This window comes from Oryctolagus cuniculus, chromosome 5, assembly GCF_964237555.1.
Source record: "Oryctolagus cuniculus chromosome 5, mOryCun1.1, whole genome shotgun sequence".
NCBI classification, from domain to species: Eukaryota; Metazoa; Chordata; class Mammalia; order Lagomorpha; family Leporidae; genus Oryctolagus; species Oryctolagus cuniculus.
The window spans coordinates 61,083,264-61,108,196 of NC_091436.1; the positions used below are offsets into that span (position 1 = coordinate 61,083,264).

Genomic DNA, 24,933 nt, shown 5'->3' on the forward strand with positions numbered 1-24,933 from the left:
CTCAGACTGGAAGTCGTGCCCTTCGTGCTTGCCCAATGGGAAGCTGTTTTGCTCTCCCTCTGTGGCTCAGGGCACCAGACCAAGCAGTCACTGAAAAACAAGCTTTGGTGCCAGAGCCTTCGGTGCGTTCCCAGGCTGCCTTTTCAGAGACAGGTACTTGAATCCTCTTGTGTCTGCCTCCAGGGGTCGTTCTGTGTGTATGCTGGGGATCTGGGGGGCTGAGTTAGTGGGATCGGGGCCAGGGATCAACAGGCTGCCGTGCCAGAAGGCCCCCCCCCCCCCCCCCCCGGCTGGCTCATGCCTTGCTTCCTCTTGGCTGGTTAGTTTTAGACACAGATCACTTTGTCTTCCAACCTAATTTATTATTAGCTACTTTGATAAAGTCGCTGGATGGGGGGGGGGTGCTGATGTGAAGTAGCGACTGCCAGTAAGGGCACAGGTGGTTGCCTTCTACCGCCAGGGACCCTGGCAGGGCTCCACTACTCAGGGTCTTCCTCGGCTGCTCAGCGCCCGGGACCCCCTCCCCTCCCCGCCCTGGCAGGGCTGCCTTTCTCCAGCTGCCAAGCCCAGCCGACATTGCTCTCATTAGCAAACAGCTGAGGAAGTGCACAGACCGCATAAGGATAGAAATAACTCACGCTAAACCTCATGCACGGGTTTTCAAGTCTGTAGTGCGGAAGGGGGACCTGTGGAGCTGGGGGAGCCACAGAGGTGGCTGACAGCCAAGCTCCACCTGTGCTGTGCCCAGGCCCCGTGGTGGGCAGGTGGACCTGTGTGTGGGCAGCCGTGCTTTGTACCACGTGACCCAGCGCCCTGGCCACTGCTCTTTGGACAGGGAAGGGTCCCTGTGCCAAGGCCAGATCTGCAGGCTGGCTTAATCTAGAAACAAGCTGGCTGGGTGCTGGAGCTTGGAACAACAGACGTGGTAATGACCAACTAGAACAACTGCACTTTCTCCTTCTGGAGTTTGAACCTGAGCCTTGCAGAGAGCCAGAGTAGATGTTGAAAGACAAAAAGAGCGGCAAAGGCAGGCAGGGAAGCTGGCGGTGGAGCAGGGCTGGTGGTGGGGGTGGGGGCGGGGGCGGGGAGGCTGCCGGATCCTCTGCCACTCTGGTTCCCACACGGGGTGCCAGTCTCGGGTGGTCCAGTCCAGGTTCTGGGATGTCTGCCTCCTGTACCAGGGGTCCCTTTAGGAGACAGCTTTGGTGGTCTCTTATTTACCACCAAAGAGGGCTAATGAAGAACATCCCTGCTCTGTCTGAGCAGAGGAGCTGGGACACGAATCCATGCTGTTCCCTGGGGCGCAGGTGCAGCCTATCATGGACCAGCGGGGGGCCCAGGCCACCTCCTGTCTGAAGCATGCTGCCCACGGGTGGCCGGCAGGGGCAGCAGCCAGGGACAGGAGGCGGGGAAGGTGGGAGGGGATAGGCGGCTTCTAGAGGGAAGAGCAGGAGAGGAGCCGATCTGCTCCTGGCCCCGATCCCACTAACTCAGATCTGGGTCACTGGGCCCTCAGTCACGAGGCTGCCAATAGAGACCAGGGTGTAGACAGACTTTGGTCAAAATTGCTCAGGGCATCTCTTCCAGGGCTGCTGCTCAGGCGGCTGCTGCAGCGGGGACCACAGCCCTGCTGGAGTCCCCTGGCCCCTCACCAGCCGCAGGGACCGTCGGTGGCCTAGAAAGGGGCGAAAAGCGAGCAGAAATCTCTTCCCAGTACACACACGATTGTGCTAATGCCTGCAAGCCCAGGGGGCCTTGCCACTCAGACCCCAGCTCTCAGCGGGGAGAGAGCAGAGTGGGGCTGGGGAGGGGGCCTGCTTCAGCGCACAGGGAACTCCGCAGGGGGCCGCACACTGAGCCAGGACCCATCCAGGCCAAAACGCGAGTGGCTAGGGAGCAGCGGAGCCTCAATCCCTCCTCAGGGCCATGGACACAGCTCGGGTGGCCGTCGTGGGCGCAGGTCTGATGGGGCTCTCCACGGCTGTGTGCATTTCCACCCTGGGGCCCGGGTGCGCTGTCACCGTCATCTCGGACCAGCGTTCTCCTGACACCACCAGCGACGTGGCGGCCGGCATCCTCATTCCGCACGCATATCCAGGTGAGAGAGGGCTGGGGGAGCGGGGCATCGGGCGCTCCCACCCGGCGCTGGCGTCTCTGTCGGGACACGCCTGGCTGTGCGCAGGACGTGACGGCCTCCGAGACCGGTAAACCTTGGTCCTCGCTCCGGCTCAGTCCTCATGGCAGGCGGCTCCTGGGCCAGGGCCCGTCGGCGGCCAAGGAGCGGCGCTGGTCGCCGCGCAGGGATGGGTGAGGGTCTCTCCTCTGCGGTCTAACGCTCTGGCCAGCAAAGCCACCAGCAGCGCTTTTGATGGAGTCTGGAGGTGTAGTTCTGTGGGGCTCCCGGAAGACAGCCATAGAAGTGTCCCGTGGGCAGCACCTAGGACTCCTCAGACGGAGACCGCCAGTGACCACAGAGGCAGAAACCACGCGTGCTGGGCGACCTGACCCTGCCGCTGGAGCCCGAGGTCCTCGGAGCGGCCTGCAGAGGTGCTGACGTGAGCACATGCGTCCCTTTGTTACGGGCTAAGCCAAAACTTTATCTCCCTGCTGGGTCCCGTATCACCTCCAGTTCTCTCAGTGGGAACCGATAAGGGGAGCAAGATGCAGCCAGCAGGGGTCATGCTCGTAGTCTCTGCTTCTTCATTTTCACTTTTTTTTTTTTTCATTCTTAGCAAAGTTGCATGTGAGTGTAGTTTAAACAAATGGTTTACATCACTGATTACAAAAAATACTTCTTTCTGGAAATACTGTTAGGTGCAGCCTACTAGAGGGGAATTGCAATGATTTTATCTTTTCCTCGCTCCTCTCTCTGTGTCATTCCTCTTCCTCCTTTCTCTATTTCACTTTCCAGGAGACTTTTTAATCTCTCTCTCTCTCTTTTTAAGATTTATTTATTTGTTTGAAAGGCAGAGTTACAGAGAGGAGAGGCAGAGAGAGAGAGGTCTTGATCCACTGGTTCACTCCCAGGATGGCCACAATGGCCAGAGCTGAGCTGATCTGAAGCCAGGAGCCGGGAGCTTCTTCCAGGTCTCCCACGCGGGTGCAGGGGCCCAAGGACTTGGGCCATCTTCTACTGCTTTCCCAGGCCATAGCAGAGAGCTGGATCAGACATGGAGCAGCTGGGACTCGAACCAGCGCCCATATGGGATGCCAGCACTGCAAGTGGAGGCTTTACCTGCTGCGCCACAGTGCAGGCCCCAAGACTTTTTAATTTCTACTACCACGTTTTTTAATATCCCAAAGCTCTTTTTGTTTTCTGAATTTTTCTGTTGTGACCTCCTCTGTGTGTTCATCTTTTTTTTTTAACTTTTATTTAATGAATATAAATTTCCAAAGTACAGAATATGGATTACAATGGCTTCCCCCCCCCATAATGTCCCTCCAACCCGCAACCCTCCCCTTATCCACTCCCTCTCCCCTTCCATTCACATCAAGATTCATTTTCGATTCTCTTTATATACAGAAGATCAGTTTAGCATACATTAAGTAAAGATTTCAACAGTTTGCTCCCACACAGAAACATAAAGTGAAAAATACTGTTTGAGTACTAGTTATAGCATTAAATCTCAATGTACAGCACACTAAGGGCAAAGATCCTACATGAGGAGTAAGTGCACAGTGACTCCTGTTGTTGACTTAACAAATTGACACTCTTGTTTATGGCATCAGTAATCACCCTATGTCGCTCCCTCTCTTCGCGGAGGAACAGCACAGGACCCTGCGCTGTTCTTTTGTCTGCTCGGCCCTCCCCGGGTTTGCTGCTGGTTCTTCCCAGGTTGGCTACTGACCCTTCCACCTCCGTGGAAGGGCGGTTCCCCCTGCCACTTTCCCCACTTCCGTGGGGAGCGGCACACCGCCGGCCGGCTCTCTCGGGGCCTGCTCAGGTGTTATTCGGATAGATGTTCCTCGTGCATGTTGTCTCTCTCCTCCTTTATAGTCCTCTTCCACCAATCCCAACTCTGCTGCCCACACGCCGAGTACGCTGCTCTCCTCCAATCAGGAGCAGGTCCTACAGTTTATTGGTTGAACTGGAGGCAGCTGTGTGGAAGCTGTTTCCTCCTCTCCCAGCGCCATATTGTGAGAGAGCAGATGCATAGAATAAGTCTTAATTCGAGTAACTTAGTCTAGTCCGAGTTGCTCCCAGTTGCTCCCCACAACCCTAGGCTCTTGTCATGAGTTGCCAAGGCTATGGAAGCCCCCTGAGTTCACTGACTCTGATCATATTTAGACAAGGCCATGGTCAAAGTGGAAGTTCTCTCCTCCCTTCAGAGAAAGGTACCTCCTTCTTTGATGACCCATTCTTTCCACTGGGATCTCACTCGTGGAGATCTTTCATTTAGGTTTTTTTTTTTTTCCCCCAGAGTGTCTTGGCTTTCCATGCCTGAAATACTCTCATGGGCATTTCAGCCGGATCCGCATGCCTTAAAAGGGGCTGATTATGAGGCCAGAGTGCTGTTTAGGACATTTGCCATTCTATGGGTCTGCTGTGTATCTCACTTCCCATGTTGGATCATTCTCTCCCTTTTTGATTCTATCAGCTAGTATTTGCAGACACTATTCTTGTTTATGTGATCCCTTTGGTTCTTAGTCCTATCATTACGATCAATTGTCAACAGAAATTGATCACTGGGACTAGTGAGATGGCATTGGTACATGCCACCTCGATGGGATTGAATTCGAATCCCCTGGTATGTTTCTAACTCTACCATTTGAGCTAAGTCAGCTTGAGCATGTCCCGAATTGCACATCTCTTCCCTCTCTTATTCCCACTCTTATATTTAACAGCGATCACTTTTCAGTTAAGTTTCAGCACTTAAGAAGAATTGTGTATTGATTACAGTATTCAACCAAAAGTATTAAGTAGAAGAAACAAAAAAAAAATACTAAGAGGGATAACATATTAAGCTGCTCATCAACAGTCAGGGTGAGGGCTGATCAAATCACCGTTTCTCATAGTGTTCATTTCACTTTAACAGGTTTCCTTTTTGGTGCTCAGTTAGTTGTCACCTATCAAGGAGAACAAGTGGTATTTGTCCCTTTGGGATTGGCTTATTTCACTCAACATAATGTTTTCCAAATTCCTAACAGGGATTAGTTTTCAGTTAAAATTTAAACACCTAAGAATAATTGTGTGTTAATTACAGAGTTCAACCAATGGTACTAGAACAAAAAAAAAAAAATACTAAAATGGATAAAGTATTACATTGTACATCAACTGTTGTCGCTCCCCCTCTTCATGGAGGAACGACACTAAACCCTGCCTAGGCTTCACATCCGAGTCACGGCACCATTATGTCGCTCCCCCTCTTCATGGAGGAACGACACTAAGCCCTGCCTAGGCTTCATATCCGAGTCACGGCCCCATTATGTCGCTCCCCCTCTTCGCGGAGGAACAACACAGGACCCTGCGCTGTTCTTTTGTCTGCTCGGCCCTTCCCGGGTTTGCTGCTGGTTCTTCCCAGGTTGGCTACCGACCCTTCCACCTCCGTGGAAGGGTGGTTCCCCCTAGCCACTTTCCCCACTTCCGCGGGGGAACGGCACACCGCCGGCCGGCTCTCTCGGGGGCTGCTCAGGTGTTCCCTTTAGATGTTCCTCTTAGATGTTTCTGGTGCATGTTGTCTCTCTCCTCCTTTATAGTCCTCTTCCACCAATCCCAACTCTGCTACCCACACGCTGAGTACACTGCTCTCCTCCAATCAGGAGCAGGTCCTACAGTTTATTGGTTGAACTGGAGGCAGCTGTGTGGAAGCTGTTTCCTCCTCTCCCAGCACCATATTGTGGGAGAGCAGATGCATAGAATAGATCTTAATTCCAGTAACTTAGCCTAGTCTCAGTTGCTCCCCACAAACCGTCAGGACAAGAGCTGATCAAGTCACTGTTTCTCATAGTGTCCATTTCACTTCAACAATTTTCCCCTTTGGTGCTCAGTTAGTTGTCGCCAATCAGGGAGAACATATGATATTTGTCCCTTTGGGACTGGCTTAATTCACTCAGCATGATGTTTTCCAAATTCCTCCATCTTGTTGCAAATGACTGGGTTTCATTGTTTTTGACTGCTGTATAGTATTCTATAGAGTACATGTCCCATAATTTCTTTATCCAGTCTATCGTTGATGGGCATTTGGGTTGGTTCCAGGTCTTAGCTATTGTGAATTGAGCTGCAATAAACATTAATGTGCAGACTGCTTTTTTGTTTGCCAATTTCATTTCCTTTGGGTAAATTCCAAGGAGTGGGATGGCTGGGTTGAATGGTAGGGTTATCTTCAGGTTTCTGAGGAATCTCCAGACTGACTTCCATAGTGGCTTGACCAGTTTGCATTCCCACCAACAGTGGGTTAGTGTCCCCTTTTCCCCACATCCTCTCCAGCATCTATTGTTGGTAGATTTCTGAATGTGAGCCATTCTAACTGGGGTGAGGTGGAACCTCATTCTGGTTTTGATTTGCATTTCCCTGATTGCTAGTGATCTTGAACATTTTTTCATGTGCCTGTTGGCCATTTGAATTTCCTCTTTTGAAAAATGTCTATTGAGGTCCTTGGCCCATCTCTTAAGTGGGTTGTTTGTTTTGTTTTTGTGGAGTTTCTTGATCTCTTTGTAGATTCTGGTTATTAACGCTTTATCTGTTGCATAGTTTGCAAATATTTTTTCCCATTCTGTCGGTTGTCTCTTCACTGCACTGCCTCATCTTTCTGAAGATTATAATAATGGTTGTAAAAGTTTTCTCCCTGCACCATGTCTGTTGGCTCCAAGTCACATTCTTCCACGTGAAGTTCTCATCTCCCCTAGTAGAGGTTCTCCGTGGCCCTGGGGAGTCCTGATGTTTCTGGAGGAGGTCCTGAGCAGCACATGGACTTTCTGAGTGCTGGCACAGGGCTTTGCCTCAGTTGCCTTTTCTCCACCGTAACGAGACACCTGGGAGAAGCCAACTTCGTAAAGAGAAAGGTTTCTTTTGGTGCCTGGTTTTGGAGGTTGGCAGTCTGAGAGCAGGCAGCCCCTCTGGTCTGGCCTCTGATGAGGGGTGTGGCGTGTGCAGAAGCAGCATCATGTGGTGAGCCAGGAATCAGAGAGCCCTGCTGAGCCCCACTCAACCTTTAGAATGGCCCTCCCCAAGAACTGCCTTCCCAGGACAAGCCCCCAGGGACCTGAGGTCTGCTCACCAGGCCCGCCTCCCAAACACTGTGATTGAACTAAAATTCCACCCAATTTACATCATCTTAACACTTGGAGGCTTAACATCCAGTGTAAGGTGCCGGAGCTGTGGCGGAGCAGGTGAAACCGCTGCCTGCAATGCTGGCATCCCAAATGGGCTGCTCCACTTCCGATCCAGCGCTCTGCTATGGCCTGGGAAAGCAGGAGAAGATGGCCCAAGTCCTTGGGCCCCTGCACTCAGGTGGGAGACCCGGAAGAAGCTCCTGGCTCTTGGCTCTGGATCGGCGCAGCTTCAGCTCCGGCGGTAGCAGCCAATTGGGGAGTGAACCAGTAGATAGAAGGCCTCTCTCTGTCTGTCTCTGTCTCCCTCTCTGCCTCTCCTATCTCTGTGTAGCTCTGGCTTTCAAGTAAATAAATAAATCTTAAAAACAAACAAATCCAGTGTGAACTTGGAAGAGAAAGCCTGCACAGCCCCCAGCAGGCTCGTTAGTGAGCTTTGCTGGACTGAGATAGCAGAGCCGGTTACTGGGGAGCCCTACATGTCCTTATGCTCCAGTCTTTCTTCTTAAGGGGTCATGTTCCCCAGAGAGGGCGAGGGCCTGGAGGCCAGCATTCTAGAAGGTGCAGGGGGCAGAGGCAGGGCCTGAGCATCCGATTTTCACATTTCCCTAGCCGTCCTGTGCCCAGGATGGCACTCTTGCCTTTGCTTCCCAGTTCTCTGGACTGGGAAACACCCAATCCATCTTCTACCAGGGTGGTGAGGGCAGTGGCTTCGGCACTGCAGGTCCAGGAACTTGACCACGTCACCACATCGGTTACACTGGGAGCTACCACACAGGAAGGGCACAGGATGTGCCTGGAGGGCATTGGCCAGACACTGGTTCCCACCAGGTGTCTTTTTTTGTCCAGAGTCCTTGTGTCCTTCTTCCAGGAGACCCCTTGCTTGTGCCAGACCTGGTGTGTACTCAGAAGGCTCCGTAGTAGTCCTGGGACCGTGGTGGGAGAAGGAGGCTCCTCTGAGAGCTCACCCACGCAACCGACACTGGAGACCTCTCTTTGGCCGGGCTGGCTGGGTCTTTCTCTGGCGCTGCTGGGTAAAGACCTGGCCCTCTCTTTGGGCTTCTCTCCCAGGTGCGATTCAGATGAGCCCCGGGAGTGAAATCTGTGCTCACAAATCTGATTACCACGTGGGGACGGTGCCCGCGCCAAGGGAGTGGTGCAAGGATTGAATGAGTTCATGTATGTAAAGCACTCAGAATGGCGCCTGGCGCACAGCGAGCGCCATGTCGATGTCTGCGGCTCTTCCTGTCCTGTTGGCTGCCATTTTGCTCCACCAGCACTTGGAAGCAAATGAGGGCTCCAGCCTCGCTCAGCCCACTGTGACCTGGTGTTGTCTGTTCTTCGGCGGTGACTTCTGCAGCCTGGGGCTCTCAGCCACTATGTGGCTCTGCAGCTTTGGGGTGGGAAGAGGGGAGATGCAGGTCAGCCCAGCCCCGCCCACGGGCGCCAGTTCCCGGTGTTGGTCACGTGAGTTCTACTACAGTCCCTCTGCAGCTTCCTGTCTCTAAACCAGCCACCCCAGTCTGCAAGTCCACAGCATGGGGCTAGCGCGGGCACAGGTTTAGCTGTGACAGCACAGAGCCATTGTTGAAGAAGCCATTGCTGGCTCTCTGCAGAGGGCATTGGCTTCAAGCCCTGCAGCTGACGAGTCCCCGTGGCCGTGGGAGCTCTGCCTGGGGAGCAGGATGTCCCCAAGGGTCTTCCCATCTACTCCGTGAGTTCCAGGGCCACCTCTCCAAGTAGAACCAGTCCCACATCCTCTTTGCCCCAGTGCACCCCCATTCTCTGTGGCTCCCCCCACAGCAGCCTCTGGGATTCTGATTCCCCAGTCCCTGGCCTGACTGTGGACACTATGTCTTGCCCTTCTATAGGAATCTGGTGGCCAAAAACCCCATCCACAGTGAGGCGTGTCTGCGGCTCAAGTTGCACTTGTTCCCTGTGGCCACACTGGACTCTGTACTAATGGGAGCTTAGACACTGCCTCCTGTCTCCTTCCTGGCTGGCCAGGGATTATTCCAGAAGCTGAGCCAAGGCCCAGGCCCTGTCTTCTTTTTTTTATTATTATTATTTTTAAAATTTTATTTATTTATTTATTTGACAGGCAGAGTTAGACAGTGAGAGACAGAGAGATGGGATGCCGGCGCCGCAGGCGGAGTATTAGCCAAGGGAGCCATGTGTCAGCCCCAGGCCCTTGTCTTCTAACTGTGCTCCCCGCTGGCCCCTGCTGACCTGGGAAGTGCCACTCTGAGCTGCTCCCTGCTTCCTGCGGCCCTGGCTCTCAGGCTGTGCTTCCTTCTGCCAGGAGGTGGCGCTCACCGGGGTTGCCACTCGCATTCCTTCTCTGTCCTGGTAGACTCCGGCTGCCCAGACCACCCCTGCCACCTTCTTGATTCCTGCACCCAGGAAGAGGCCCTGAGCCTTTCTCCTGTTGCCTCAACTGTGAGGCCCACTGGGTCCCTGGGCCATGAACACATTTCCACTTGGGTTGCTCATGGGCCCCTCAAGGACATCTGAATCCGTACCGAAGACGACTCTGCAGCCAGCTCATGTGTCAGGCTCCGCCTGGCCCTGCCTGCTTCCCCGCCTCTCAGGAATCATGAAATGAGCAGGCTCTGGTGGCTGCCGGATCCCCCACCACGATGCGGTGCCTCCTCTGAAGGCCCTTCCCTGCCGCCTGTCTTCTCCCATTGCTAGGAAGGTGCTCGCCCGAGGCAGTGCCTGCCACCCTCTCCGTGTCCGCCCCACTGTGCTCTTCTCTGTGCTTCCAGACACCCCCAGCCACAAGCAGAAGCAGTGGTTCAGGGAGACCTTCGAGCACCTGTCCGCCATCGCCAACTCTGCCGAAGCCGTGGACGCCGGCGTCCACCTGGTGTCTGGGTAAGGGAGTTGTTTCAGAGTTTGGAATGGTCTGAGTGGACATGGGAATTCAGTGCAAAGCACCTGTTGGGCATTGTGCTGCAAGCGGAGCTGCCTCAGATGTGGGGATTCGAAGGAGCGCTTCAGGCTTCGCTCTGGAGAACTTAGGAAAGACAAGCTACAGAATTAGACGTTTGAACAATAGCCACCACTGCAATTTCTCATCATTTCCTTGGGGGGAAGATACAGTGACTTGAAAATATAGCCAAAAAAATCACACACATCCAAAACACCACCACCACCACCAAAACCAAGCATACAGCAGGTAAATGCTGGGCTTGGGTTACATGAGGATGGTGTGGCTGGTGCAAAGCAAACAGGTGTGACACTGGCGTGGGTACCGAGACCTCCGGTATAGGGACACCTTCTTTATTCGGTATCCTCAGATGTGACACATTCCAAAGGAGAAAATTTCATAGGCCACTAAAGTTGCCTTTTAAAGCGCTGTGTGAAAAAAAAAAAAAAAAAAAAAAAACTAGTTCTGAAATGATCAGCATAATTCTATTTGATGTTTAACATCTGATTTTAGGAGACATACACAATTAAGTCAAAGTTTGCAAGGAAATCCTATTAAACATCTAATACAAATATGTGTTAGATAACATGTGTTTAAACTGTGACAGTATCTTTCTCATTTTCTTAAGCATCATCCCGTCTCGGTGTCACTGGCCACACTCGCTGTCTGCCATCTGTGTCGTCCTGAGTGCTGACACAGCTGTGCCTCAGAACCATCTGAGAAGCATACAAGCTTTGATTTTCCTAAGTTCTCAAAACCACTGTCTCTTTCCTATCACTAGGCTTACCTTACATATTTTCTCTGTCTCCTATCTATTTATTTGACAGGCAGAGTGACAGAGAAAGCTAGATCTTCCATCTGCTGCTTCATTTCCTGATTGCCCACAACAGCTGGGGCAGGGCCAGGCCGAAACCAGGAGCTGGGAACTCAGTCAGTCCCATGGGGTGGCAAGGACCCAAGCACTTAAGCCATCATCCGCTGCCTCCAGTGTGCACCTTAGCAAGAAGCCAGATCAGAAGTGGAAAAGCTGAGGACATGAACCAGGCTCTCCCGTAAGGGATCCCAGCACCCAAGTAGTGGCTTAACCCGCTGTGCCACACCGCCCACCCTCCAACGCCCCCTTTGCTATTGGACTGTTTGCTGACATTGCTGCTGCGTCCACACCCGCATCAGGAAGATTTCTGCCCTTTCCTCTTCTAGCCTCCCCTCACTGTCACCAACACCGAGAAGACACTGGCATCGCTTACTGCCCGGAAGACCCTGCCCAGGGTGGCAGCTTTCGCTTCCCTGGCGATCTGTGGGCTGGCTGTGCCCTGTAACCATCTTCAGGGCCAGCTGATGAGCCGCAGAGCAAGGCTGTTCCCACTGATTGACAGCCACACCTCGGTGTTTGTCCCAAACTGACAAGACCCGGCCTAAATTCACAAACTTCAGGACCAGACAATTTTCAGAAACCGCAATGCCCAAAAATGATGAAGAGAAAGGCTTTCCTTGTCCTCTACAGCTCTGGCCTAAACACACTGCTTTGGCGTTCACCACCAGCAGCTCCTCTCCTGAGCATTAGGGACGCGGCAATGAGCAATTTGGTGATACAGCTCGGCGTATAGTATATGCTTAATAAATATATGCGGAGTGAATTTTAAGAAAGGAAGGCACACTCCTGTCCTCATGTGCTTGCAGTCAGGAAAGTACTAAGCCCAAGGGGCTACAAAGGGAACGAGAGTTGTCAAAGGGATGCACACGGGTGCTACAGAGCCTCCGTGGAGATGAAGGGGGCAGAGATGGGGTGGGGGCATGCGGAGACAGCACACACGCCCCTGTGTCTGGGTCAGCGGTGGTGGGAGGGACTGAAGTCCCGGGTAATGGGAAGGCACTGAGAGATTTCACACAGTGAGGACACCAACCGCACCAGCATTGCAAAGATGTTCCGTGTGTAGTGTGAATGGGGTTGTAGGGAGAGAAGTGATGGGGGATATGTTAGGTGTTGACCATAGGGGAGGAGAGGAGATAATTTCAGAAATGCTTATGAGGAGATTGGATTGGATTTCGTGGTTGATGCGAGGGGCAAGGGAGGAGAGACAATCAAGGGCGATTCTGGGGTTGCAGGTAGTAGCAGTTGAGTGGCTGGGTCCCATCTTCTGAGTTGGCTAACACTGTGGGGAGAGAGAGACAGAGAGAACAGGAGACATCTAAGTAGAGTTAACCAGTGGGGTCTAGGCAACTTGGGTCAGATCCCTTGTTGGAGCTGTGGAGAGAGAGCACAGGGCTGGGGATATAGTCTTCTTCTTCTTCTTCTTCTTTTTTATTTACAGGCAGGGTTAGACAGTGAGAGAGAGAGACAGAGAGAAAGGTCTTCCTTCCGTTGGTTCACCCACCAAATGGCCGTAACGGCTGATGTGCTGCGCCGATCCGAAGCCAGGAGCCAGGTGCTTCCTCCTGGTCTCCCATGCGGTTGCAGGGGCCCAAGCATTTGGGCCATCCTCCACTGCCCTCTCGGGCCACAGCAGAGAGCTGGACTGGAAGAGGAGCAACCGGGACTAGAACCCGGTGCCCATATGGGATGCCGGAGCCACAGGTGGAGGATTAACCAAGCGAGCCTTGGCGCAGACCGGAATATAGTCTTCTGAGTGGCCGGCTGGTGAGTGCTGGTGGAGACATGGCAGACAGGCATCTAGTCCAGGCGTGTGCAGACTGAGAGGGCACGGGGACAGGCACAGAGCCCTGCAGAAGCAGCACTGTACCTTCATGGGGGCGGCTTGGGATGAACGACTTGGAATTGCAGTTCTGCCGCAGCCGTGGTGTCCTCGTTGGCACTCACATTTCCTGGCTATTGTGGAAGGGCGGTGATTGCAGCTGCTGATGAAAGCCACCTGAGGGATACTCGTCAGTGCAAACGTAGGTGCGGCAGCTGTCAGTCGGCTCTTCACAGGCTTCATGGTGGCCCCCCGTGTTGTACCCAGCGCATCCTGCTCGGCTGGTGGCCTGCCCGCCATGGCGCTCCTCTTCACACCTCTTGGCTTCCCTGTAGCCCTACAGCTAACACCGATTACTCATCATTCACCCCCAGCCTCCCGCCCCCCTGCCCCCCTGCCCTCCTACCCTCCTACCCCCCTGCCCTTGCTGGCTCTAACTTAGATGTCTTGTTCAGAACTGAGATTAACCTCTAGGCTTCTGCTGTTTTGTTACACTTTATGGAAAGCACTGTCCTGCCACCTGCAGTGCTGGCATCCCACAGGGGCGTCGGTTTTCATCCTGCCTGCTCCACTTCCTATCCAGCTCCCTGCTAATAGCCTGGGGAAAGCAGTGGAAGATGGCTCAAGTGTTTGGGCTCCTGTATGCACGTGGGAGACTCGGATGAGGCTGCTGGCTCCTGGCTTCAACCTGGCCCAGCCCTGGCTGTCGCAGTCAATTGGGGAGGGAACCAGTGGCTGGAAATTCTTTCTTCCTTGCTCTCTATAACTCTGACTTTCAAATAAATAAATAGATCTTAAAAAGAGAGAGAGAGAGTAAATTAAATCCAAACTTTAAAAGTTAAGTTACTTTTAAAAATGTCTTATTCTTGCCATCATGGACATTTGAAATTTAGCCGCTGGGGCTGGCGTTGTGGTACAGTGGGCTAAATCACTACTGCTACACTGGCATCCCATGTAGGAGTGCTGGTTCGAGTCCTGGCTGTTCTACTGCTGATACAGCTTTCTGCTAATGGCCTGGCAAGGCAGGAGAATTTGGCTCAACTGCTTGGGCCCCTGTCATGTATGTGAAAGACCAGGATGGAGCTCCAAGCTCCTGACTTTTTCCTGGCCTAGGTTCAGCCCCAGCCATTGCAACCATCTGGTAAGCAAACCAGTGGGTTGAGATCACTCTCTTCTCTCTGTCTCTCCCCTCTCTCTTCTCTCCCCTCTCCTTGTCCCTCCCCTCTCTCTGTCCCTCCCCTCTCTCTGTCCCTCCCTTCTCTCTGTTGCTCTGCCTTTCACATAAATGAACTTAAAAAAAAAATTGGCTACTAGTTATCTGAACCCTAGAGAGTGGAAGAATAAATCTTTTCTCCTTGTGTTTATAGAAATGAATTTTTAAAACGCTTTGAGAATGCCACCTGAGTTTACTAGAAATACAGGCTTACTAGAGTTCACTGGAAATACGAGTTTACTAGAACTATTTCACAGCTCTTCAGGAAATTTATCCACTGCTGCGCTTGAGTTGGCAGATATTTCGGAACATTCCTGCTGAGGAAGCGCCCTTCTGGGCTGACGTTGTCCTGGGATTTCGAAAGATGACCGAGGCCGAACTGAAGAAGTTCCCCCAGCACGTGTTCGGCCAGGCGTTCACCACCCTGAAATGCGAAGGCTCTGCCTACCTCCCGTGGCTGGAGAGAAGGTTGGTGGACTTGGCTCCTGCTGCTGCTGCTTCCTTTCTCGGTCACAGACACAAATACCCTCATGGCTATTCACTGTCCCCACCCCACCCCCGGCCCCGGACTCTCTGCCTTTTGTCCTGTGGCTCACAGGTGGCTAGGGCTTTGCAAAAACAATGTGAAGACAGTGTGTGTGTCACCAGGACTCAGTCACGCCATGCACAGTGACATGGTTCACTTCCATTTTTAGTACACACCTTATCATTTGTCACCCCCTCCCGGGTAAAACCCACTTACCGAAACAGCCCCTTAGTCTTCTTGTCTCTGAAATGGAGACGTTTGGAGGAAATGCTCCCAGCTATAAAACCGTGAGATTTACTCCAGTTCTTTGCCTAAGAGAATCGTACGCTTGCTATAAATTATTTTTGTAACTTTTTTCATTTGTGGGAAAGAAAATAGCTTCACTATTTGAGTTTGTCATAAATAGGAGCAGTTTATCCAAACGGTGCAATTGCTTTAGTACTAAGTTCAGCCATCAGGCCTTGAACTTGCATGTGGGCTTGGTTTCCAGGACTTCCTGTTTCCAGCAAGCTGGGAACCACATCCACAGCATCTCTGAGACACCTCCATGAATCTGCCCTCAGTGTAGCCTGGACATGCTGGCGTACTGAGGGCTGTGAACCCAACGTCTGTGTGTGTTGACAGACGGACAGGAACCAACGAAGTTGATTGTGTAAATGCTGGCGAAAGAGCCCAAGGAACAGTGACAACAATGATCGGGTCCCCGATGTAGATTGTGGGATGAGTCACGCCATTCACAAATGCACATCCGAACTCATCTCTTGTTTCTGTGAAATCAGCAGCCTCACCTACAGGTTTGAGCATTGGTGGTTCTTGTCTGAACCAACCATCGGTGTGATGTGTGCTGAGCGGTCGTTTTCTACCGCTTCCTACATTTAGCCTGCTTTCTACCGTGAGGAAGGGCTTCCTCTTTCCCTGTATTTCTATTTATTTACAACAGAAAGAAGAAAATATGCATACTACACACACACACACACACACACACACACAAGTGTATAAACGTCAGGAATCCATAGACCTGTGGAGTTCTGTTTTATTCAGTGAACTCTAATCCGTTACTCTTGTTTATTTAGAAGTTCAAAGTATCCAAGATTTGGGCAGTGGGAGCTCTGTCACACTGCACCTGTGTTTTTTGACACATCTATGTCATTTGCTTTTTAAAAGCAGTTTCTTACCTTTTTGGACACAAAGTATTCTAAACAGTCCAGCTCGGGGGAGAAAATGTTTTCTCTTCTCATTTCCCTCACTCCAAACCCGAGGCAACGTCAAGGTTTAGATTTGCAGATTCATCCGCTGCTGCCTCTGGTCTTTCTCACTTCTCTTTCCCTCTGAGTGGAGCTGGGGCCACGCCCAGAACCAGCCCCGCCTTCTACCATTGGTCCCGCCTGGGACGCGAATACAGACAGAAGCTCAGGCGAGCATGTTTAACGATTTAAGCCGCTGCGTGGGCCGCTCATAACCCAGATCCGAGTGCCTGGTTTGAGTCCCAGGTCTCCAGGCCTGCAATCCACCTTCCTGCTAACACACCTGGAGGCAGATGATGGTTTCCACGTGGAAGATCCGGAGAGCGTTCTGGGTTCCTGGCTGCTGCCCGCCCAGCCCAGGCTGTTGCGAGTGTGAGCATTTGGGGAGGGACCCAATGGATGAAAGTTTTCTCTCTTTCTGTGTCTCAATCTGCCTTTCAAGCAAGTAAATGGATTGTCATACATACATAACTAAGAGAAGTTCAAGCAGTACAAGTCTGGAAACAGGCTAAGGAACTCCGCAGTAAGATATAATTCTCTGACAGCCTCGAGGCCCCCACCCCCAGGAAGGCCCCCTTTGCACTGAGAACTCTTAGACCCCTAGGAGCACTGCTTCTCACCGTGGAGCAAGGGGCCCAAGGGCAGGCCGGGAGGCGCCAAGCTCCACCCATACTCTTGCCCTTGCCCTGGCCCTGGCCCTGGCCCTTGGCCACCCCTGGGGCTCCTGGCCTGGCCCTGGAAGTGGGTAGGGACCGTGGGGTTCCTGGTCCTGAGAATTTGGACAAGAAGGGAAGATACATCCTCAGCCTATGAGCAGGGGCGTCATGGGGAAGGGCCAGAACCAGGCCCACCAAAGCAGGCGGCCCCTGGGGAGGAGGGCACAGCTGCTAATGAGCCAAGTTTTGAGTCCCTGAGCCTAGGCGGAAGAAGGTGAGGAGGAGGGTTTTGAGGGGGTGGGGGAGGGGGCATAAGGGCCCGGGGCTCCTGAAGTGGTGGCAGAAGTGGCCTCCCTGAAGGAGGGGCAGCGCGGGAAGACCTGCCTCTTGTCCAGGGCAGTCACTCCTCTGAGCCCCTCCCTTAGTCTCCTGCCCTGTTGGCCTGGTACTGCCCTGACTCCTGGGAAGCGTTCTCCCCAGGACAAGAACACGCCAGCCCCAGCTCTGCAGAGCCCCCGGGGCTCCCTCCCTGCATTCGCTCTGAAATTTTTCATTTATTTATTGTTATTAATTCAAAAAGAAGGGAGGGGGGAGGGAAAGAGAAAAAGTGAGAAATCTTACATCAGCTGATTTGCTCCCCGAGTTCCCACAACAGCCAGGGCTGGGCCATGCTCAAGCCACAAGCCTGGAACTCGGTCTGGATCCTCCCGCTTGAGCCACGATCAGCTGCCTCCCAGGGTGTGCGCTAGCAGGAAGCTGGAGTCAGAAGTGGAGCTGAGACTGGAACCCAGGTGCTGTGATGTGGGATGTGGCGTCTGTAGCAGGGGTGTTCTCCCTCTCTGGGATAAGGTCTTGCTCAGCTGCAGGAGAGCAAAGTCACCCAGCTTCTTATACCCTCACTGTGCCACCCCAAACTTCCAGAGTAATGGCCACACAGCAGGCAGAAGGCAGCACCCAGTCCCCTAACTTCACACCCGGCCCCAGGGCAGTGTCCTCCTTTGCTATGTCACCCATGGTGACATAGGTGTCACCATGGTAACTAGGTGTCACTGCAGTCATGATGGCAGATCTGGACACACTCAGTGAGCCTCCTCCTGGGGTCCAAGGCCTGGGGAGGTAGGAGGCCAGGACAGACACACGGACAGGGCCTCCCTCCCCAGAGCCCCTGCACTCGGCCGCCCAGGGCATCTCTGGTTCAGGCTGGATTTTCATCAGCAGCTCGACCCGCTGAGATGGAAAAGAAAGACCTTTGCTTGGACTCAATTCTTATGTAATTGTCATCACAACTGTGCGAGTTGGGCTCTCTTCTCCCTGAGCCGCAGTTGAGTAAACAAGTTCCATGAGTTTAAGACGTTTCCTTCAATCCCAGTGCTGGTAACTTCTTTCATTTCCCCGAATGGGTAAAATAATTCTGAGTCTTACTTAGGATTGCTGGAGCACAACACATAATGTTCATACATTAGCATGTGGAATCCACCTGCTAGTGAAAAAAAAAAAGATAATGTTCAAAGAATGATCACTTACACATTTTTTGAAATTCAAATGTTATTCTCTCTTTTTTTTAAAGATTTATTTATTTATTTGAAAGGCAGAGTTCCAGAGGCAGAGAGAGAGGTCTTTCACCTGCTGGTTCACTCCCCAAATGGCTGCAACAGCCGGACCTGAGCCAATCTGAAGCCAGGAGCCAGGAGCTTCTTCCAGGTCTGCCACATGGGTGCAGGGGCTCAAGGACTTGGGGCACCTTCTGCTGCTTTCCCAGGCCAGGCCATAAATAGAGAGCTGGATCCAAGAGGAGCAGGCGGGACTCGAACCAGTGCCCATATGGGATGCCGGCGCTGCAGGCGGCGGCTTTACCAATTATACCAAAGCGCCAGCCCCTCAAATGCCATTCTTAAATGGAAGTGACATACAGGTTTGCAGGGCAGGGATTGCTCACAGATGGGGTCTTGTATGTTACAGCAGCATAATAAGCCCCAAACCCTTTCATTTTTCTCACAAAAGTCTTTATTGAGCAGCTGTAGTCTGTCATATTTTATGCTAACTTGTTCCAGATGTTGCCTCATTTCGTTTCACAGTGAACCCATGAAGTCAGTATGAATATCCCCGTGCTGGTGGGTGAAACTTGAGCTTTTGCAGGAATTGAGTAACTTGGCCAAAATCCCTATGAAGGAGAAAGTGCCTAAATCCTTCCTATGAGCATTTTTGTGCTCAGTTTTTTAAAGATTATGAACACTGCAGTGTGTTGGTTAGTATCACCACAAAATTCCAGTGTATGCCTTTCTGTGCCAGTCAGTGTTAGGGGGAAAGACTCTTCGCAGCTATTTCACTCTTAAAATCACTCATCTGTCATTGTATGAAGAGTACACAAAAAGTTCATTGAAAATGTGCATTATGAAAAAAAAGATGACTGTATTTCAAATTTTTTTGCCCCAAAATAAACATCTCTTTTTAGAGGCTGGCACTGTGGCACGGCTGGTTAATGCCTTAGCCTGAAGCATTGGCATCCCATATGGGCACTGGTTCGAGTCCCGGCTGCTCCACTTCCAATCCAGCTCTCTGCTGTGGCCTGGGAAAGCAGGAGAAGATGGCTCAAGTCCTTGGGCCCCTGCACCCATGTGGGAGACCTGGAAGAAGCTCCTAGCTTCGGATCGGCACAGCTCTGGCCCCTGCGGCCAATTGGGGGGTGAACCATTGGATGGAAGACCTCTTTCTCTGCCTCTCCTCTCTCTGTGTAACTCTGACTTTCAAATAAATAAATAAATCTTTTTAAAAAAGATTTTTAAAAAGATTTATTTATTTAAAAGTCAGAACTACAGAGAAAGGGGGGGAGAAGGAGAGAGAGTGGGGGGAAGAGGGGGAAGAGAGAGAGAGAGAGAGAGAGGTCTTCCATCTGCTGGTTCACTCCCCAAGTGGCTGCTAGGATGGGGGCTGTGCCACACTGCAGCCAGGAGCCTGGAACTCCATCCGGGTTTCCACCGTGAGCGGCAGGGGTCCGAGCACTTGGGCCATCTTTTCCAGGCATGTTGGCTGGGAGCTGGATTAGAATTGGAGGAAATGAAACCCAAACCTACACTCATGTGGGATGCTGGTGTTGCAGGCAGCAGCTTAATCCAGTGTACCTCAATGTAGAACCCTAACTTTTAATTCCATTTTTCCACAAGCCTTTTGAAGTAATCTTATATGTTTAAGTATTCTTATATGTTTGAAGTATTCTTATATGTTTAAAAAACATAATTTAAGCTCTCAAATCATTTATTTCATGAGAGAGCTGAAAACTTGTGACCATAAGATTGGTTACATTAAGTATTTTTATCTACAATCTGTTTTACTTAGGAAAAATGAGAAAGAAAACAGAACAGTAGTTCCAGCCCCATTCGCTGCCTTTTAACCACTGTTGGTTATGACACAAAGTAATGCATTGGCTTTCTAAGTTCTCTGGGGGCCCTAAAGTGTGCATGTTTGCCAGATGCGTCTTTGGTTTCCTGTGTCAGGTAAACAACATTGTGTCTTTGGTGGGTTTTCAGAATAACAAGCAAGCGTGCATGCGGTTAAAGTGCCAGCACCTGGGACGTAAGCTGTGTCATTTGGAGCACTGATGCTTGAAACAACTGCTTGTATTTCCTAATGAGTGCACAAGGGGTTCGTATAACGTCAGAGCAAGAGGCGCCTATGAGCTCTCTTGGCCTAGCACAGAGCTTGCCAAAAAAGGACCTGCTGAGTCCTCTAAGTAGATCTAATCCAGAGGTTTCAAAACCTTCTTCAGGCTGCTCTGTGCAGAGAGTGCAGAGGTCTCTGCAGACGGAGGGGGCAGGGGAGGGGAATCCCTTCCGTCAGAGGGCGGCGTTGCAACCCCACAGAAGGAAGCCAGTGCTATTTTGCAGACTGGGAACTGGACACCGGGATACAGATGAGCAGCAGCATTGGTCTCTTCCACGCCCATTAGCTGGGCCACACGTCCCGTGCCAGAGGCTGGCTTCCTGCCGGTCTGACTGCAAGTTCCAGTTGAACTTCTGCACCAGGCAGTGGGGGAAGAAAATTAGGGTCGCTACTGAGAGCCCCCCTTTTGCTCATTAAAATCAGCTGCTAAGACCCATGCTGTTGTTTGCCACCCTCTCTGTTGCTCCACTTCCGATCCAGCTCTCTGCTGACTCACATGGGAAAGCAACAGAAGATGGCCCAAGCACTTGAGCCCCTGCCACCCACATAGGAGACCCAGAGGAAGCTCCTGGCTTTAGCCTGGCCCAGCCTTAGTTGTTATGGCCATCTGGGGAGCGAACCAGTGGATGGAAGCTCTCTCTCTCTCTCTCCTCCTCTTCCTGTACCCCCCATAACTCTGCCTTTCGAGTAAATAATCTTTTTTAATTTTTTTTTTTTGACAGGCAGAGTGGACAGTGAGAGAGAGAGAGACAGAGAGAAAGGTCTTCCTTTTGCCGTTGGTTCACCCTCCAATGGCATTGCGGCCGGCGCACCGCGCTGATCCGATGGCAGGAGCCAGGTACTTATCCTGGTCTCCCATGGGGTGCAGGGCCCAAGCACTTGGGCCATCCTCCACTGCACTCCCTGGCCACAGCAGAGAGCTGGCCTGGAAGAGGGGCAACCGGGACAGAATCCAGTGCCCCGACCGGGACTAGAACCTGGTGTGCTGGCACCGCAAGGCGGAGGATTAGCCTAGTGAGCCGCAGTGCCAGCCTGAATAATCTTTTTTAAAAAGTGGTTTGTGAAGAAGATTATAGGATTCAAGAGATAAAAATTAAGATTATGATATTCCTGTGGATTATTGTTTAATGACTCAAACTTCTCATTTAGAAGATAGAAAAAGTTCTGGAGACGGATGGTAGTGATGACTGGATAACTGTGCCACTGAACGGTACACTTAAAAGTGGTCAAAATGGGACAATGGGGCTGGTGTTGTGATGTAACAGGTTGGGCAGCTGGCTGCCATTTTGACAACCCATATTAGTGCCAGTGCAAATCCTGGCTGCTCCACTTCTGATCTAGCACCCTGTTAATGGCCTGGGAAAGGAGCTAAAGATGACCCAAGTGCCTACACTCTGCACCCATGAGGAAAACCTGGAAGAAGTTCCTGGCTTCAGCCTGGCACAGCCCCTGCCGATGCAGCCACTTGGGGAGTAACCAGCGGAGAGATGACCTCTTTATCTCTGTGCCTCCCTTTCTCTGGGTAACTCAGGCATTCCAATAAATAAATAAATCTTTGTAAAAAATTAAGTCAAAATGGTAAATTTTATGATATGTGTATTTCACTGACACTTTTTTAAAGATTTATTTATTTTATTTTAAAGTCAGTGTTACAGAGAGAAGGAGTGGCAGAAAGAGAAAGAGAGGCCTTCCATCCACTGTTTTACTCCCCAAACGGTGGCAATGGCCAGAGCTGAGCTGATCCGAAGCCAGGAGCCAGGAGCCAGGAGCTTCCTCCGGGTCTCCCACATGGGTGCAGAGGCCCAAGGACTTGGGTCATCTTCTATTGCTTTTCCAGGCCAGAGCTGGATCAGAAGTGGAGCAGCTGGGACTCCAAGTGGCACCCATATGGGATGCTGGCCCTGCAGGCGGTGGCTTTACCCACTACGCCACAGTGCTGTCCCCTTTACTGCAACTTTAAAAAATGTTCCAAGACTCAGATAACTCATTTCTTTTCATTATTTATATATTTTATCCAGAAAATAAGTATCAAACAAAACTATCATGGTATCTCCCAGATACAAATATTTTGTATTTCTCTCTGCTAGCATCCCGGAAGACATAGAGGGGGTGGGAGGCGCGAGCTCCCAATGAGACAGAGCATCCCAGGCAGAGAATGTAGATGGTCAGGAGTGGCAGAAACAAAAATGCTGCAGTATTTAAATATCAGATCCATGTAGCATTTACTTGCAGCATCTTGAGCGATAGAAGAATTCTACAAAAATATACAAGATGAGGTATTCCATGTATTTCATATTTTCAAAAGCGTTTTTCATTGACGTTCAATTCCAGGAACTCCCTGTTTCTGAAAATAAGAGGCAGGCGACGGCTACAATTTGGCCTGCTTGGGCCCCGGGAGCTCTGGGCGGCGTCTGTGCGGTGATCAGTGCGGTGATCGGTGCCTCCTGTCCGGTCCTGTGTTCCTTCCTCGCTTCCTGAAGTGGATGAGTAGGAAGCTACAAAGGCTCACCCCCGGCTCTCTCCTCCCCAGGCTACAAGGAAGTGGAGGCGTGATTCTCACCCGCCGAGTGGAAGACCTGTGGGAGCTCCACCCGAGCTTCGACATCGTGGTCAACTGTTCGGGCCTTGGGAGCAGGCGGCTGGCGGGAGACTCCGCGGTCTTCCCTGTGAGGGGGCAGGTGCTCCAGGTCCAGGCGCCCTGGGTGAAGCACTTCATCCGAGACGGCAGCGGACTGACGTACATTTACCCCGGGGCGTTCCATGTCACCCTGGGGGGGACCAGGCAGCCAGGCGACTGGAATCTGTCCCCAGATGCCGAGGTTAGCAGAGATATCCTTTCTCGGTGCTGTGCTCTGGAGCCCTCGCTCCACAGAGCCTACGACATAAAGGAGCAGGTGGGCTTGAGGCCCTCCCGGCCGGGCGTGCGGCTACAGAAGGAGCTTTTAGTCCGGGACGGCCGCAGACTGCCCGTGGTCCACCACTACGGCCACGGCGCCGGCGGCTTCTCCGTGCACTGGGGCACGGCTCTAGAGGCCGCCAGACTGGTGAGCGAGTGTGCCCAGGCCCTCGGGACCCCTGCCCCCCACTCAAAGCTCTAGATAACATGAAGTGACAGGAAGTGGCCCCAGAGAGCGTGGATCAAAGCCCAATAGCAGCACCAGGCGGGCTCAAATAACATTTTCGCTGCATGAAAGTTTAATCAGATGCTTATTTGGTTTCAAAATGAGAAATGATGCAACACGTATCAGTAGCATTAGCAAGGCTACTACTCATGACATAGGACATAAAGCTCTATTTTTATTAAAAAGTGTTGGCTATATAGGGTCAGATTTCTTTGAATCTCATGTGCAAGGATCTATGCTAATGTACGTGAAGGCTGGAAGCCATAGGAAGTGTGCTGTATTTTGGCTCACAAATCCATGGCGGAGATGATGCATGGGAAACACTTCAATTGCGGCCAGTTGCAGAACTGCCTCTGGCCCTGTTAGGTGATCGCTGAGTGAGCCTTATGAGCCTTCTAAGGAAAATCCCCTAGTGTCCATGCTATGCAGACTCATTGCACTTGACTGAGGACAACGCATGATTATTGCCAGGACAAGTGGCGACCTCTCCCCCTCAGCTGGCGGGGACGGCAGCAGACAGAGATGAAGTTGCCTACGGGTGTGGCATCCACTCGGTAGCCGCCTGGGCTGTATATTCCATTACCATAACTGATGAGGAGCTGGCTGGGACGGCTGACTTACCTAAGCAGTTTTGAAGATTGAATTGTATGTGCCGTACCCGAGCTAATTTGCTGATGGAGATGGAATAATCATTCTGGATGAAATATAACCAAAGAGTATTCTGTAGGCTGTTAAAAAAAATAGTGAGGAAGAGAGATGCATCTCATAATAAAATGAGCTTGGGAACTGCTGAGTCGGGTAGGTTTAGCCTGGCTCCTGGACTCAGGCCGACTCTATCTAGAGTGCTCGAGAAAGTTTTAGGTACGGGGACGTGGTAAATGGGGTAATAAGAGAGGCTGACGCCAACTGGATTTAACTTTTGTTTTAATTTTGGAGGGAGATGACTTACGTTTAATAAGAAGAAGTTCTATTGAACATTTTATGCATTTGAAAGGCAGAGAGGAGAGAGAGGGAGAGAGAGAGAATTCCACCTGCTAGTTCACTCCCCAAGTGCCCGCAAAGCTGGGAGCCAAGACCTCCATCTGGGACTCCCGTGTGGGGCCAGTGACCCAAGTACTGGAGGCATCCTTGCGGCCTGCCGGGGCGTGTGTTAGCAGCAAGCTGGAACTGGAAGCCACGCTGAGTCTTGAGCGCAGAGTACTCGAACACATGACATGGGTGTCCCAAGTGGCATCTTACCCACCGGGTCAAATGCCTGCCCCCTAAGTTGTGTTTTGGACATCCTTGGCGGTGGGAAGGTGGGGGAAATGTGGGGTTGGGAATGAAAATGCGGGAAAGAAAAAGTTTCCAGCACAGCTCTGGGTGGACAGCTTTCTTCGCTGGGATTCTGCATATGATGTCATTTGAAAAGAATATTTTGCTGAGGGGAGGGGGGAAAGGTTCTTGGAGAAAATGCTTTTAATCATCTTTTGCAGTAAAAATTCTCAATTTAAATCAGGTGGGACAGTTTCTATTGGTTTCCACCAGGGGGTGGTGTTGTCTCAAATTCACATGCATTGGTAAATTTGAAAATGGAAAAATGGCTTAAAAAAAAAAAAAACAACATGCTAAGCACGTGGAA

At 51.6% G+C, this 24,933-nt stretch overlaps 1 protein-coding gene across 3 annotated transcripts; it reads left to right on the forward strand.

The window, feature by feature from the left end:
• DDO (D-aspartate oxidase) lies at nt 1-24,933 on the forward strand. 3 transcript variants are annotated; one of them, XM_051854419.2, is made up of 5 exons: nt 1-153; nt 1,923-2,098; nt 10,038-10,146; nt 14,399-14,575; nt 22,721-24,933. In XM_051854419.2, the coding sequence occupies exons 2-5, from the start codon at nt 1,927-1,929 to the stop codon at nt 23,286-23,288; spliced, it is 1,026 nt and encodes a 341-aa protein (XP_051710379.2). In that variant the 5' UTR covers nt 1-153; nt 1,923-1,926; the 3' UTR covers nt 23,289-24,933. The 3 variants fall into 3 exon arrangements, with proteins under 3 accessions (XP_051710379.2, XP_051710380.2, XP_069930724.1); XM_070074623.1 differs by having other exon boundaries at nt 67-153; nt 14,365-14,575; XM_051854420.2 differs by lacking the exon at nt 14,399-14,575.